Source organism: Coenobita brevimanus, chromosome 74 (genome assembly GCF_032717465.1).
Source record: "Coenobita brevimanus isolate Jiangsu-jjx chromosome 74, ASM3271746v2, whole genome shotgun sequence".
In the NCBI taxonomy this organism is placed as follows: Eukaryota; Metazoa; Arthropoda; class Malacostraca; order Decapoda; family Coenobitidae; genus Coenobita; species Coenobita brevimanus.
The window spans coordinates 34152616-34170394 of record NC_137027.1 but is presented as its reverse complement, the minus strand read 5'-3'; the positions used below and the strand labels follow the sequence as shown (position 1 = coordinate 34170394).

At 43.5% G+C, this 17779-nt stretch overlaps 1 protein-coding gene across 1 annotated transcript in view; it reads right to left on the bottom strand.

Moving 5' to 3' along the window:
- Positions 1-17779, bottom strand: part of LOC145407821 (uncharacterized) — a 262418-nt gene that overhangs the window by 113448 nt on the left and 131191 nt on the right. Inside the window, exons 15-17 of the mRNA XM_080278678.1 lie at positions 16188-16312; positions 15390-15516; positions 10459-10610 (exon numbers count right to left, since the gene is read on the bottom strand). Coding sequence (XP_080134804.1) covers positions 10459-10610; positions 15390-15516; positions 16188-16312 — 404 coding nt within the window. The remainder of the gene's footprint in view (positions 1-10458; positions 10611-15389; positions 15517-16187; positions 16313-17779) is intronic.

Sequence of the window (17779 nt, the reverse complement as noted above, 5' to 3'; positions counted from 1 at the left end):
TTTTTTTGCTATCATACACCTTCTATTAAACCACTCCTTTTTCCTGTTTTCTTTCCCTCTTGGTACAAATTTTTCCACTCCCAAATTATAGAGGTCTAGAAAGATATCCCACTTCCTCTGTCTCTCTCTTGTTTCTCTGAATTTTCTCCAATCCGCATTTTCAAAAAAGTTACTCAATCCTGTAAAATTTGCTTTCCCAAAGTTGTATCTTCCCTGTCAATGAAGCTCGTCTCTTGGCTCAACGTTCCCTATTATCATCTGGAACTCAATGACCACATGATCACTTTTTCCTAAAGGACAGAAAAATTTCAATGATTCTATTACATCGGGTTCTTTGGTAAACAGTAAATCTAACCTTGCTGGTGTGTCCTCGCCTCGAAACCGTGTCTCTTCTTTGACCCATTGCGTCATCACATTATTCATTATTATATTTAATAACATAGTGCCCCACGAATCCTCGCCGCCTCCCAACTACCATTCCTCCCATTTCACCTCTTTGCAGTTAAAGTCACCCACAAAAATTATATTATTATTTTTCTCAATTATTTTTTGTAAATAGCTAGCCATATCTGACAACATCTCCTGGTATTCGTCATTCTTTCATGCTCTCGTCTTCGGGGGAACATACACTACCGCCATATCTCTCTTAACATTCTCTCCAGTTTCTAATTTCATTTATATCACTTCAGCCCTGCCGTCTCCCATTTCCACGGTATCTACATTTATGTTGTTCTTCACTGCTATCATCACTCCTCCTCCCGTTTTTTCTTTTCTGTCTCTTCTCCACAGTTAGTATTTACCATCTCCCAAATGAACATCAATATCTTCTCTTAATTTGGTCTCTACAAAGCACATGACATCAGGTTCATGTTCTCTCAAGAAATCGTTAATTTCGAGCCTTGCCGATATTAAACCATCAACATTAGTATATATCACCTTCAAATTATTTTTCATGTTTTTTATACCCTCTTCTCTCCTCTCTCTCTCTCTGTGTGTGTGTGTGTGTGTGTGTGTGTGTGTGTGTGTGTGTGTGTGTGTGTGTGTGTGTGTGTGTGTGTGTGTGTGTGTGTGTGTGTGTGTGTGTGTGTGTGTGTGTGTGTGTGTGTGTGTGTGTGTGTGTGTGTGTGTGTGTGTGTGTGTGTGTGTGTGTGTGTGTGTGTGTGTGTGTGTGTGTGTGTGTGTGTGTGTGTGTGTGTGTGTGTGTGTGTGTGTGTGTGTGTGTGTGTGTGTGTGTGCGTGTGTGTGTGTGTGTGTGTGTGTGTGTGTGTGTGTGTGTGTGTGTGTGTGTGTGTGTGTGTGTGTGTGTGTGTGTGTGTGTGTGTGTGTGTGTGTGTGTGTGTGTGTGTGTGTGTGTGTGTGTGTGTGTGTCACGGAGGGCTGGTGAGGGAGGGTGGCCAACGGTTCCGACTGTTGGTGTTTAAGCATCCATACTATAATAATATTGATGTCCCAGGATATACACACAAGACACTAAAGGCACAGTGTGTCACAACTGACAAATTATACATTTCTATCTATCTATCTATTGCCAGACGCCTCAATCCCGTTTGGGGTGGCCACAAACATATCGCCTCCAAGTCGCCCTGTCCCCCGCCATTTTACTGCCCTGCTCCCAACTCACACTCCCCTCTCTCATATACCTCTCCACCCCAACCCTCCATCTCATCCTCGGCCTCCCCCTCCCTCTTCCTCCCTCCACCTCACTCACATACACTCTCTTCGTCAGTCTTTGACCCTCCATCCTCTCCACATGGCCAAACCACCTCTGTGTGTTCCTCATAACGCTTCCTATCACATCCACATCCACACCACAACGCTCCTTTATATCCTCATTTGTCAGCCTGCCTCTCCATGTGACTCCACAGACTCCTCTTAAATAACTCATTTCCACTGCTCTCACTCTTGACTTGTGTCCTTCCAACAACGTCCAAGCTTCACTTCCATACATTAGAGTTGGTATCACAATACTGTCATGAAGTAACTTTTTCACTTCCATGCTCACTTCCCTGTTTCTTATCACTGCTTTCAAAGAACCAGCAACCTTTCTTCCCTGCTGTACCCTTTCAAGCACTTCACCCTCCAAACCTCCATTCTTACTCATCACACTACCCAAGTACTTAAAAGTATTCACATTTTCCAATTCCTCACCATCCAACCTCGCTGTACATTCACTGACTTCACCTCTCTCAAAGACCATCACTTTACTCTTCCCTACATTCACCTTTAGATTCCATTTCTTACACACTCTCCCAAACTCATCCACCAAGCCTTGCAGCTCCCCTTCGTCTTCACTCAACAACACATTATCATCGGCAAACAACAGTACAGGGAGTTTCCAAATACTATCCTCTCTCACCAGGGCCACTCCAACATCTACTACCCTACCCTGTACCTCTTTTATTACCCCATCCATGTACAGATTGAACAACCATGGAGACATGACACATCCCTGTTTCAACCCAACTTTCAAAGAGAAAAATTCACTTAGTTCACCATCCACACGCACTGCACCCTTCGCACCATTGTACATACTCTTCACAGCATTCAACAACTTCCCATCTACTCCATATATTCTTAACACTTTCCACAATCCTTGTCTATCCACCCTGTCATATGCTTTCTCCAAATCCATGAAAGCTGCATACAACTTCTTTCCCTTCTCTAGAAACTTTTCCACTATAGATCTAAGAATGAATATCTGATCTACACAACCTCTTCCCTTCCTAAAGCCTCCCTGTTCTTCTCCAACTAATTTCTCTGTTCCTTCTCTAACTCCGTCAATAAGTATCCTACCATACACTTTTCCTATTATACTAAGAAGACAAATGCCCCTATGATTACCACACACTTCTTTTTCCCCTTTTCCTTTGTACAAGGGAATAATTATACCTGACTTCCAATCCTCCGGGACTCTACCTTCCTCCCAGGCCAATCTGCACATCTTCCACATCCATTCTACTACTGTCTCTTCCCCATGCTTCAGCATTTCACCACACACTCCATCAATTCCTAGGGCTTTCCCCGATTTAATTTTCTTCACTGCTTCCACAACTTCTATCCTACTGATTTCTTCCTGTCTTCTCACCTTCTCCCAGCCATTTACACCAGCTAAATATTTTGGATATGCCTGGATTCTCAATTTTGGCTCTTTACCAGCATTTGGTAAGCTTGCTAGTCTTAGGCTGCCAAGACTGCTTTTTCCATCCATCCATCCATCATCCAATCCTACATTGCCCCATGAGGAGTGTAGGAGCCCGAGGCTAGGCAGTTGGTCCCGACATTTAAGATGAGAGTGATCAGCCACACTCATCCCTGAGTGGTATTACATGAGCAATCAACCCCAACCACCCCTTGGATATAAACCTTCACCGGCTCAAAATATACAATAATACTAATTCCAATGCCACTTTGAATACTGATGGCTCGGAAGAGTTTCTAGTATACTATAATAAATATTTGGATGATGCCTGCATATACCAATAAATCTTATAGTGTAATGCCCTACATTTTTTCAATGAAACTTGTTACTAATCCCAAACACAGTCAGGATTACCAACAGAGGTAAACCTCATTCATAAAATGCCACAGCCTACTACAACCTCGATACCAGACAGCACCAGCAAGATACAGTGAGTGGGTCAGGTTCGAGGGTCCACATTATTACAGTACTTTTAGTCAGAAGAACAGGTCCTTCATGTCGGATAATGTCAAACATTTTATGCTTACTGCCGGATACCATTTTAATTCAGCCATTGGCTATGCTGGATATGCAGCACCAAATAATAATGCAGCACCAAATAACTGAGAGTTTACTGTACAGTATTTCCAGTTCCATAAAATGAATCACTAAGCTTTTAAGACTTCCAATATATATGGTACAATTTTCGATCAATTCAAATAGCTATTTTCTTAGGCAAAACTAACTTCAGTATTTATCCTTCAGTTCCATGTCACTTTCCCTATGAAACATTTTACAGTACAGGTACTATATTCTCAAACATTCCATCAACCGATGCATTTACATAGCTACCCCACATTCTTTATTTACAGACAAATTTAATAAAAAAGCCAACCAAAAACATCTTTCAATGAATTCACTTTTTACCCATCCCAACACAGAACTACAAGAGTCCCCTTTCCTATGCTTGTTAGATCTAAGTTCTCTAAGCTTCATCATCATTGTCATCTGGACCTATTTTTCCCATCCAAAGGTGAAGTAAGCTGGCATCTAAAAACTGAGTTGGAAACAAGATACAGAAAATTAATTAACAGTATCTCCAATGAAACTGATCATACACTCATTCACTCACCCATCAAGCCAACAGAATCCTGGTTCCACCCAAAAGGCATAACCATCTACACCAGGGGTCGGCAACCTTTTGAACATGGTGTGCCAATTTACAATTAATGCCAATTTTTTCGCCACTTTGCGTGTCAGGTAAGATTTTTTAACACTGTAGCGACAGTGTTAATTGATTTAGTAAGAAAGGATGTGCCCACCTCTCTCTCTCTCTTTCTCTCTCTTTGCATTTTCAATATTTTCTTTGTTACACTGGATCACGTTGATTGCCATAGTATAGCACTTCACGTGCCAAGTCTGGCACGCGTGCCTAGGGTTGCCGACCCCTGATCTACGCATATGTCCTTCACATCACCTCGTCAATCCAACAACTAACAAGTATAAAATGGGGTGACAAACCCTTCTCATCATTCATCCTTATAAAATTCATCCAACTATTACAGTCCAGTCAGTTCCCTAACTCATCAACCCCTATACAGTACCTTGTTTTTTTACGAATTCATTTACCATATTCATCCACCTTCTTATACCTACTCCCACCTTCATTTCACCACACTAGAGAAATGCATTCTCTCCTCTCTCTCCATATGGTTATGCCATCTAAGAACTCACTCTACAACTCAATTGTCCAAGGATTTCCTTACTCCACATCTTTCATTAATCACAATATTCTCATCCCATCCACTCACTGCACCCCACATATTCCTCAGTGCCCTAGCTCCACTGCTCTCTCTCTCTCATTCTCTCTCCTTTAAATGCCACACCAGTCTCATACCCATATGTTAATCCAGGCACAAAAACTTGTTCAAGTAATGTTCTTCCAGTTCCCACAGTCAAGACCTCTTTTGTATCAAGATCGTCAAAGCAACAATCACTTTCCTTCCATGTGCTACTCTACTTCTCACTTCCTTTGTACATGTACAGTACAGTACAGTATCTATTTTCCCCATCACTGCACCTTAGTGTTTAGCAGCCTGGGACATGTAGGCACCAAAGCAGCATTCCAATATACTTGAGGGAAAAACTACACTAAGGAACAAAATGTACATGTGAACTGTTTTTAACAGGCCCATTACTTACGGGTTAATTTTCTTGAAATAAGAAAGCTATGCCAGTCACAGCTTCCTCTTTTGTGGCACGATGCCAAAAAACACAGGGCTCAATTCTGATGGTAAAGCAAATGTAACTCTCAATTTCACTGAGTGCCACCAGTCTGTTCCAGACCTGTGTACTGGTGAGATGTGATCTGTCCAGGACATTTAACTCCTTAAACGCGGATCGTCGCGTTTGCAACGCTCGGCGAAAAGGACATAACGGCGGATCGTCGCGTTTGCGATTCTAGTAAATTTTGAATAACCGTGGGCAAGCAGGCTCCAGCTGGTACTGTCTATCAGTACCACCACCCTTTAGCTACTTTTAGCACACTTGACCTTTGTACTACTGACCTCGGTTGTTGCCAAGTATCATTTTTTTTACCCACCCACGCACCGCTGCCCGGCCCTCCCTCGTCGTGCGATATGGCAGCGCGCGGACAGCTCAGACGTGTCAATCTGCGCCTTCCTCTCGCAAGCACTTTATGCTAATTGGAAACGCTTGTTTCCCCAGCTGTCACACTAGCATTTTTTCCCGCGGTTTGCCCCTGTTTAGCGTCAGTTTACCAGAATCTCTGAAGGTGACACCGTGTCTCACTCAAGCTCTTCCGAGTCTGTGCCTTCCAGCCCTCCGAAAAAGGGCTTTGTGACCTCCACCCCGTCCAAACCCTTACTAGGAACTGCTAAGGGCCTTAGTGACTCGGCTATAGGCACTGAATTGTTGAAAGCGTCAATGGATTATGGTAGTGACGTCGGTGTGTTATCGAGCCTTGCCGAGTCAGACACTCTATTGAGTGCTGAGTCTGAGGTGCCTGAAGTGACAATTCCTGTGCCCAGCACCTCAACAGGCAAGGCTCCAGTGAAAAGGGGTCTAGTGTATGGAAAGGGGGCCAAGAGGAGACGAAGTGGTGACCCCGCTTCCCAGCCATTGTCTTCCTCAGACCGGCCATTGTCCCCTACACCAGGTCACGCCGCCGCCATACCGCCACGCACTCCCAGCCCCATTCTCTCGTCGTCATCTTCAGCTGTGCTTTCTCCAGAGTCTTCTGGGTCTCCTTCACCACCTCAGAAGGGAAGTAAGCAGTCTGGTTTCCGTAGAGGTTTCCGTAGGCCCCGTGTCCGTGCTGGTAGGAGTAGAAAAGTGTCGCCTAGTGTTAGAGTTAGTGGTAAGGTTACTTGCACTAGGCAACTCACCACTCAGGCCACTGCGAGTGACCTTGAACCTTCTCCTTATCTCCCCACAACCACCACCACCACACCGACACGACCTAGCACAGCCTCTGCCACACGGCCCGCCTCACCCCCCGCCGCCCCCACAACCTCCCAGCCTAGGCAGGGCACTCTGGATGCCTTCGTGTTGTCTGAGGGCTCAAATTTTGTGCCAGAAGATCTGCCCTTTGATGCCAGTGGGTGTGGGATACAGGCTGACTTCCCTGTCCCAGAGGATGGTGAATGTCTGGACTACCTGTTGGCCTTCCTGGATAACGAAGTCATGGAGCAGATTTGTACCGAGACGAACAGGTACGAAGGGCAATCTGCTGCAGTTCGTGTAGGTGAAGGTGAAGCTGCAACGCCATCCACGTCGCGGATGGCAGCAAGGGTTCCTGTAACGATCAGGGAACTATTTGTATTCATCGGCTTGATGCTTCTTATGCCACATAACTGGAAGCACAAGCTCGAGGAATACTGGAGTGCTGACGATCTTTGCCCCACACCCATCTTCAACAAATACATGAGTCGTGATCGTTTCAGGCAACTCATGACTTACCTTCACTTTGCCAACAACGATGAGCCTTCCCAAACTGACCCACTATGGAAAGTGAGGGGAATCCTGAACCTGATCAAGGACAATTTTATGACGTTCCTTCGGCCCTTCAAGAAAGCTGTGATTGACAAGTCCTTGGTTTTGTTCAGGGGCCGTCTTCGGTTTGTGCAATATATTCCTAGCAAACGCCAACACTTTGGAATAAAGTTTTTCGTGCTGTGCGACTGCAAGACGGGGTTCATCCTAGACTTCGTTATCTACACCGCCAGCAATGTGGACTTGGACAAGACTGACCCCTTTGGATTCTCTGGTTCTGTGGTGAAAGTGCTTTTGGAAAAGTACTTTGGCGGGAATCATGTCCTGTATACGGACAATTATTATACAGCTCCCAAACTCACCAAGTACCTTTCAGAACACGGCGTCGGATCCTGTGGCACTGTCCGTAGCAATAGGGAACACTACCCTGCCTTCCCCGAGGCTGAAGGATCAAAGCGGGGAGACGTGCACCTGAAAAAATCTGACAAAATGCTGGCGATCAGGTGGCACGATAAGAGAATCGTCAATGTGCTCACCACAGTTCACAAGGGGGAAATGCAAGCCACAGGGAAGGTCGACAAAAGGACTGGCAATCCTGTGATGAAGCCTGATGCTGTGATTGACTACAACGTCAATATGCAGCTGGTGGACAAGTCCGATATGATGATCGGAAAGATAGACTGCCTGAGGAGGAACCGTCGCTGGTACAGGAAGGTGTTCTTGCACTTGCTTGATATGTGCATGCTGAACGCCTTCATCCTGTATAAGATCAAGAACAGGAAGCCAGCAAACTACTCTCTTCGGCGTTTTTCTAAGACTTGTGTGTACCAGCTGCTTCAGCGTTTTGGGCAGGTACTGCCATCAGGTCCCAGGTGCTACTCACACACCTCCAGACTGCCTACAGTGCCAGGACTACCTTCAGTGACACCGCCTGGAGCCACTGCCTAGCACTGCCAAGAGGGGAAAAGCACTCAGGAGGTGTCATGTGTGCACCCACATTACCAGGCAAGACAGAACATTTAGGCGCACCTCCTTGCAGTGCAAAGAGTGCAAAATTCCCCTCTGCGCTTACCCGTGTTTCTTTGATTACCACAGCCTGACTAGATATTGAAAATAAAGGTAAGAATCTTGTAAATAATACTGAGAGTGACAGTGATACTAATGTTTAGTTTTCTTTTACGTACTGACAGTGACAGTCTGATGAGTGTAAATTAGTGTATGTAGTTGTAAAAGCACTGACAGTGACAGTGATTTCTGTGTAAATAATTGTACATAGTAATAATATAAGTATTGAGAGTGACAGTCACTCCAGTGTAAGAAGTTGAAAGCATATGTTTCTATTCTATGTTCTGACAGTGACAGTTTGGCGTGTAGAAAATATTATTTTTATAACAAATGACAGTGACACTGATGAATAAGGCACTAAACTGACAGCTAGAGTGAAAGTGGGCGATAGAAATGAAGTGCGAGTGGCCGACAGGAGCGAGAATAAAGTGCCTGCCGTTAGGCAGAATAAAATCGCGCCGTGGTGGTCTTTCTCATTCCCGCTTCACAATACTGGCAGTGACAGTGATTTTTAGGGCTGTAATAGTGCCAAGCGAGCCTTTGCGAAGTACTATGAAGGAAAATAATGTTGTATACGTGTTTTTAGCTGTGAAAAGGGAAATGTGTGTTCAGTGACGGGAAGATCGCCGCCGTGCTGCATGTCGGCCGTATGCTCTGTTCATTGTAGCCTTATTTTCAGTGCTTATTGTACAAATACGGATTCCAAACTACCAGTACGTTGTTGTATAAAGTGTACTGTGACAGATTGAGGCTGTGGTAGAAAGAAAACCGGGTTGCTGGAGGTGTGAAGACTTTGTTACCCAACTTTGCAAGTCTCCACAAGTCCTTTGGTAGTCCACGAAGGCTCAATACCTGTCTCAGGAGAAAGCTGAATGTAAATACTATATGCCATAAAAATTTTAATGTTCTAGGGTTAATCTCTGATTTTTGGCAAATATTTTCCCACAGGTACTCAGACCCTGCTACAACCCCACCACACGGGGGGGATCGGCCGTACACGGCCGCGTTTAAGGGGTTAAATGATACACCATGGGCTGCTACACAATATACCTTGTGGAACTACTTCCTGAAATGATGATCTGTGACTGCCAAGAACAGTGTTCACTGTCATAAATTATATAAAAACTTGAGAGAAAATGTTCTGATGAAATTAGTTACAATTGCTGAGCCCCCATATTTTGGATGGTAATGTATAATTAAGAAAAGTTTTAATCGTGGTAGGTGGGGGCATTCACCATCCACTCACTCAATGTAGTGCTGCTCTCGGGTGTCTGCCCTTTCCTCTCCTCCATCCTTGTTTCCTTCCATCCTCATCTGTCTTCCTTTCCTTCATTCTTTCCTTGTCCTTCTGCCTACAGGTAACTTTACACTCCCTCTCCTGTCTTTCTTTCCTTCAATCATTCCTCTTCCTTCTGCCTGTGGGTGACTCTACACTGTGTTACAAGCCAAATGGTTTCCTGTACACCAGGAAACCATTTACTATGCTGGGTGATAAGCATATAACCAAATTTTGGCACCTGGTGGGTTAGTGGGTAATTATTGCCCTCCAATCGGATTGAGCCAGTGAAGGTTTATCCAAGGGATGGTTGGGGTTGACTGCTCATGTAATGCCACTCAGGGATGAGTGAGACTGGTCACTCTCATCTCAAATGTCGGGACCAACTGCCTAGCCCTGGGCTCCTACACTCCTCATGGGGCAATGTAGGATTGGATGATGGATGGATGGATGGAAATGTTTTAAACATATGTCTGTACTGAGATACCAGTAAACTGTGTATAATTATCATATACAGTACAATGTTGTTAAATTTTGTGGTTTCCTTACATTACTACAAAAAATCTTCTTGAAAGTGCAAAATTGGGGCAACAGAAGGTATCACAGACGTCTTTGACGAGTATCAGAGTGGACACAAGGTCACACATACACTTCCACACACATTTACACTTATATGCTCACTCCCTCTACATACACATAGAATGATATATACACACACACTAATTAAGCAATACCCTGTGAAAAACAATTCAAATAGAGAGTATGGAAAGCTAACCTGAATTCAAGTATGGGGGGGGGGATCAATTGTATAACTTGAATACCTGTACATTGTTCATTGCTGTCCGACAGATAGATTGCACCGAGCTACACATATCCTGGTATTCTTCTATAAGCAGAAACTAACATTTTTACAAAGTCAACTTACTTCTTTTTCTTGGCTTTGGTAGGCTGTAATGATTTTTTGTCCTTCTTGTCTTTGGCAAGTTCATTTTTAAGCTCACCACACTCATCAAAGATCCGAATACTCAAAATAGTGCCCGTGCAGTCAGGTGTCATGCATCTACGGCCCAGGAAATCCTGTAATGAAAGAACTAATGACAAAAACTTCATTCACAAGGTACACTAAACAATAATATACATCTTTCTAAAGTATTTACAAATTCTTGCCTCATATTTGTTTCATGAGCTAAAATTGTCAACCTACATATTACAACTACATAGTCACAAAATCCTTGGATATAGCGAATGGAGGATGGTATTGTAAAACCTAGGCATATTAGGCTTCTTTGTTAAAAAATAATGTCTCCATCCTCACACAACCCACTATAATTACATGAACACTTTCTATCAAGGCTACGAATACACAGACTTGAAATAACGCAACAGGACAAAAAACTGGCAGAATTTAAGAGAGAGGTGGAGGAGCGACTGGGTAAATATGATCTGGAGCACATGGGGGAGGTGGAAGGTGTGCACAAGATATTCACAAAAAAAATCTGAGCAGCATGTGAGGTGGTGTGTGGAGTGAGAAGATGAAAGGGGGTGTAAGGAACTGCATGATGGAAGCAAGAGGTGGGGCAAACAGTGGCGCAAAAGAAGAAACCATTTAGTGAGTGGATAGGAGGCAGAGGCATGGAGAATGTTGAGACACGGAAGAGAAAGTTATTCATAGAATGGAAGAGAAAGGTGAAAAGATTAATAACAGAGTAAGAAGAGAGTGGATGAGGAATTTTGAAGGAATCTGAGCATCATGTGGAGGGAATGTAAGACAATGTTCTGGACGGAAGTAATGAGAGTTAGACAGGGTGATAAGAAGTTAGTAGGGGAGTGAAAGATAAAAATGGTAGATTGACAGTGGACAAGGGAGAAAGTGTGAGCAGATGAAGTGAACACTTTAACCCGCGCCGTCCTGGCGACGTGAATTAACGTGGCAACATTGCAAGGTCCCTAATTTGCACAATTTTCAATTTTTGCGAGTGATTTCGCGAGTGATTTTTGGCACGTATACACGGGACACCTTCCTCTATTCCTCTACAAGATGCCAAGCAGGAACAATGCCTTACACCGCATAACCTCCCCCCCCCCCTGCACGCCATTGTCTCGGCAATTTACCTGTTACCAGTGACCTGGCCAATAAAGACATTCAGGGCCAGAGTGATTCCCCAATCTATGACAATGTGGAGGACAAAGTTTAAATAGCATTAGAGGAAGAAACAGTCAGAAATGATGATCAGGTAATGTGGGAAAGAAAACGTCATGAATGGTGATGAGTTAGTGAGTGAAACAATGCTTATAATGCCTATATTACTGTTTGAAAACCAATATACAAGTACTCTTGTACTACATATAAATTCGTACCAAGTAAATAAATAAATACTGTTTATGAGTGGATAAAATAGTTACCCTCCCATAGAACTCGTTTTCTTTGGTGCCAGCCTGTTAGAAAACCCAGTCAGGTAAGGAAGTACTCGTACCTAAAACAAGTATTTTAAACCTCAGGTGAGCGATTTCTCTATGAATTTTCAATGTTTCTCACCAAAAGCAGATGTTTGGGGGGGGGGGGGAGGTCCAAAAACGTCGGGATGGGGCGGGTTAAGGAACTATTGAACATAGAGAATAAAAGTAATGCAAATATAAGTGGCTGGGGAATGGCTGGGAGAAGGAGGGAGGTGAGAAGGTAGGAAAAGATCAGTAGGATGGAAGTAGTGGAAACAATGAATAAAGTCAAAATTGGGAAAGCCCCAGGAACTGATGGAGTTTGTGGTGAAATGCTGAAGCATGGGGGAGAGATAGTAGCAGAATGGATATGGAAAATGTGTAGACTGGCTCAGGGGGAAAGTTGAGTCATGGAGGATTGAAAGTCAGCATTATAAAAGGGAAATGGGGGGGAGGGGGAGGTCCAAAAACGTCGGGATGGGGCGGGTTAAGGAACTATTGAACATAGAGAATAAAAGTAATGCAAATATAAGTGGCTGGGGAATGGCTGGGAGAAGGAGGGAGGTGAGAAGGTAGGAAAAGATCAGTAGGATGGAAGTAGTGGAAACAATGAATAAAGTCAAAATTGGGAAAGCCCCAGGAACTGATGGAGTTTGTGGTGAAATGCTGAAGCATGGGGGAGAGATAGTAGCAGAATGGATATGGAAAATGTGTAGACTGGCTCAGGGGGAAAGTTGAGTCATGGAGGATTGAAAGTCAGCATTATAAAAGGGAAATGGGGGGGGGGGAGTGTGTGTGATAATCATGGGGACATTTGTCTTTTTAGTGCAACAGGAAAAATGTATGGCAGGATATACCTATTGACATAGTGATATAACACAGAATTTAGTTGGAGAAGAACAGAGAGGTTAGGCATGGAAGAGGTTCTGTGGATCAGATATTCATCTTTAGGTCGTTAGAGGAAAAGTTTCTCGAGAAGGGAAACTTGTATGTGGCCTTCATGAATCTGGAGAAAGCATATGACAGAGTGGATAGACAAGGAATGTGGAAACTATTAAGAATGCTGTATATGGAGAAAATGGAAAGCTGTTGAATGCCGTGATGAGTATGTATGACAGTGTTAAGTTGCAGTGTGTGTGGATGGTGAACTGAGTGAATTTTTCTGTCTGAATGTTGGATTCAAACAGGGATGTGTCATGTCTCCATGGCTGTTAACTCTGAATATGGATGGGGTTATATCATGGATGGGGTTATAAAAGAGATACAAGGTAGGGCAGTGGAAGTTGGAGCAGACAGTATTTGGAAATGATACTGTATTGTTATGTGAAGACCAAAGGGCATTGCAAAGGCTTGGTGAATAAGTATGGGAGAGTGTGTAACAAATGGAATCTAAAAGTGAATGTAGGGATAAGTAAAGTTATGGTCTTCATGAGAATTACTGAATACACAGTGAGGATGGATGGCAAGGAAATGGAAAATGTGAGAGCATTTAAATTCTTAGGTAGTGTGATGAGTAAGGATGGAAGTTTGCAGGATGAAGTGCTTGAAAGGGTACAACTGAGAAGAAAAGCTGCATGTTCTTTGAATGCAGTGATAAGAAATAGGAAAGTGAGCATGGAAGCAAAAAAAAATAATAATAATAATAATAATAATAATAAAAAAAAAAATCGCTGCATGATTGTATTGATACCAACTCTAACATATGGAAGCAAAGCTTGTACCTTGTTGGAAGGACACAAGTCAGGAGTGACAGCAGTGGAAATGAGTTATTTGAGAGATGCATGTGAAGTTACATGGAGAGAGAGACCAGCAAATGATGAAGTGTAGGTGCGTTGTGGTGTGGATGTGGAGGTGGCAAAGCATTAGGAGAAATACACTGAGGTGGTCTGGCCATGTGGAGAGGATGGAGAGTGAGAAACTAATGAGGAAAGTGTATGTCGATGAGGTGGAGGGGGGGAGAGGGAGGGAGAGGCAGAGGATGAGATGGACGGGGGGAGTGGGAGGGAGAGGCAGAGGATGAGATGGAGGGGGGGAGGGGAGAGGTAAATAAATGGGAGTGTGAGCTGGGGGTAGGGCTGTGAAATAGCAAGGGACAGGATGACATGGAGGTAATCTGTTTGTTGCCACACCAGATGGGATTAAGGCATCTGGCTATAGACAGATAGTTAGAAATAATAATGCAGCCATTAACAATAACTAAATTTAATCTAATTCTATACACAAATACATCTGTTTCATTTTGTTTATAATGGCTCAACACCCTTGCATGCACAGGCACTGGTCACCTAATCATGGCTCTCCATGCTGCTTGATCTCTGGCAACGTCCCTATTCAGTCACTTATCCCTGAAGTCACACTCTATGACCTCCTCCCAGATCTTTTTCGGTCTGCCTCTCGCAACTCTACACCCAATGTTCACACTTCTCATTTTCTGCACCCAACTGTCATTCTCATCCTCTCTACATGCCAAAACCATCTCAATCTACCTCTCCTCATCACAACACCAATACACTCCAGTTCCAACCTTCCACTCAACTCCTCCATTGTAAGCCTAGTCCCCCCAGGCTTCAAATTCAAGGACACATTGTACATCCACCTAATCATTGCCAGTTCTGTACGTTTCAGCCTACGAATATCCCCTTCGTTTACTGCCCAGGTCTCACTACAATACAGTATTACACTCCTAACACAAGCTGCATACAAAGATCCCTTAGCACAGAGGGAGAACCCTCTCACTGTCAGGAGAGGCAACTGTTTCCTGAACTTCTTCCAACCACTCTTTACTCTAGCAACAATGATAGCTCCAGCCCCACTTCCTGCACATAACATGTTTCTCAAGTAACAAAACTCTTCCACACACTCGAGACTCATCACCAAGATCAATCATTTCATGCCTGACAATCTTCACATGCTCTCCTCAACACATCGCTCACACGAAATCAGCATTGTCTAGTAGTCTATCTCTAACACCACTACATTTTTTTATGCACCCACTTATCACAAACACTGCACAAGATGGAATTACTCCCCATGCCCTTGTGGCAAACTGCACTTGGTCACTCTTCCTCTCTTCTATAAGTACCATACCACCCCTAGTTACCATATCTTTTGTTTTATCTGCATTTACTTTCAAAAACTTGTGCCCAATACTATCTCTCCACTTCCTAAATCTTTCCTCCACCTCCTTTTCATTCTCTGCATTCAATACTAAATCATCAATATTCATCTCCAGTGGAAGTCCACTTCTGAAGTCAAGTGAGAGAGCTTCAAGCACCATGATAAACAGTAAGGGGCTTAAGACTGACCCCTGATGCACACCAACATTCATGGAAAACTCATCACTCAAATCTTCCTTCACTCTCACCTGGATGCAAGCACCCACATACACAGCCATAACCATTCTATACTGCTTATACGTACCTTGTCAGGTCTGCGGCCACCCAAGTCCTCTTCCAGCTCTTTGTAAGCTTTCCAACAACCGGGATGATAACAGACAGTGCAGGACTCCTCACACAACACTGCCACATACCCTCGGAAGTCAGGGTCACTGAAACAGGAGTGGGTTCATCAAAATGCTCAACTTTGACAAAAGCTATTATGAAGAATGAAACTTATAGAGTAAATAAGAGATTAACAAACAAATACCTATACACAGATATATAATCAACTCCCCCTTTCCCACTCCACCTCACTCACAGATAATATACTCTTCTAGCCAATCTCTCATGCTCCATTCTCTCTACACATGAAATGTACATACATACATCACCCAATCCTGTGCTGCTCCATGAGGAGTGCAGAAGCCCAGGGCTAGGTATGATGGTCCTGACATTTCAGATGACAGTGACCAGCCTCATCCATCCAAGTGGCATAACGTGAGCAATAAACCCCAACCACCCCTTGGATGTAAACCTGCACCAGCTCAATCCGACTGGAGCACCTTAACTACCCATCAAACCACCAGGCGCCATAATCTGGTTATACGGTCACCATCCAGTGTAACAAATGGTTTCCTGGTGTACAGGAAACCACTTGGCTTGTCACTCGGTGTAGAGTTACCCGTAGACAGAAGGATGAGGAAAGGATGAAGGAGAGAAAGACAGAAAAGGATGGATGGAGAGAAGGAAGGAAGAGAGGAAAGGACAGGTGGCCGAGAGCAGCACTACATCGAGTGAATGGATGGTGAGGGCCCCCATCAACCACACAACTGAAATGTACCTTTTAAAAATTTCTTCCTTAGCATACAGGTGGCCCTGAGTAGTAAGGCAGTCCTTAAAGCGGCAAGTGGCTTCGGGCATGGGTCGGGACGAGATCGGTCGACTCTTCAACTCATCACACATTTCCTTCATGGAACAAGAAAAGCATGGTAATAGTAATAAAAGCATGTCTGGGGTGTACAAAACATGCTTAGCTCTTTCAGTGCAATAATATACTGTATCATTACAGTTCATTGCTTCTACCAGCTCTGCTGTCCGACCCTGCTACGGATGTCACTGTTTGCACTGTGCAGTTGACCCTTGTGTGGTGTGGTGTGGTAAGGATCTGTCCCTTCTCTCCTTGAAACTAAGATATGAGTTAATGAATGAATGAATAAATGAAAGTTTGTGTGTGTGTGTGCGTGCGTGCGTATTTACCTAATTGTGATATACAGGAAATGAGCTACACTCGTGGGGTCCCGTCTCTGTTTCTCAATGTCAACTAAGTTTTTAGACTGTGTGTGTGTGTGTGTGTGTGTGTGTGTGTGTGTGTGTGTGTGTGTGTGTGTGTGTGTGTGTGTGTGTGTGTGTGTGTGTGTGTGTGTGTGTGCGCACACGCGCATAGATGAGTAAATTGGGAGTGTGTCATCCTGTCTCGGCTACCCCCCCTTTTCTAGGGGAAAAGCAGCCTAGGTATATAGATAAATACAGTACCTTCTACCACCTGAAAACATTGTTTAACTCATGTCAGACTTCTGGAAGAGGAAGGTTTAAAAAAGTTAATAATTATATAACACCTGTTCAACGAATCTCTCCTGGGTTGAACAAAACTGTCTGGAAATGGCAACAACAGAATTAAATCTGTCACTAAACTAAGGAGGTTTACAGCAAATAAAGTCATGATATTCGGTCATCTACAAAAGTCATGTCATTAATCCCAGTACACAAATACACACACAAATACCTGACTCTCCTCATCCTCAGGGCCTCACTCATTCAAAACTCTCTGATGGCATGCATTTTGTACATTATTCTACTCTTGCAACCACTGGGTGATTTTAATCAGCAATGGAGATATTTAAAAACTAGAAGACACTGATACAGCCCTCATTAACTCCAATAAAAAGGTCTAAACTAAATAAATTGTCTGGAGATAATATAAAATATAAAAAACAATAATAACAATACTAAAATAATAATGGTGAGTGATCAAATATTTGCAGTGAGACAGATAGCAGAGAAGGCTTGTGAGAAGTACCATAAGGTGTTTATGGCATTCATGCATCTGGAAAAAGCATAAGACAAAGTAGACAGAGATCGACTGTGGAAGGTTTTGCGCATGTACGGTGCAAATGGTAAGCTGATAGGTGCCATCATGAGTTTTTATGATGGTATTGAGACATGTGTATGAATAAATGGGCAGCTATGTGAATGGTTCACAATCAATGTGGGTGTGTGACAAGGTTGTGTGATGTCCCCATGGTTGTTCAATATATATATGGATGGGGTGAGAAAGAAGTAAAAACACGAAAATAGAGAGAGGGATGGCATTGCTAATGAATGGAGAGGGATGAAATATCTCAAATTTGTTTTATGCTGATGATGCAGTGCCAA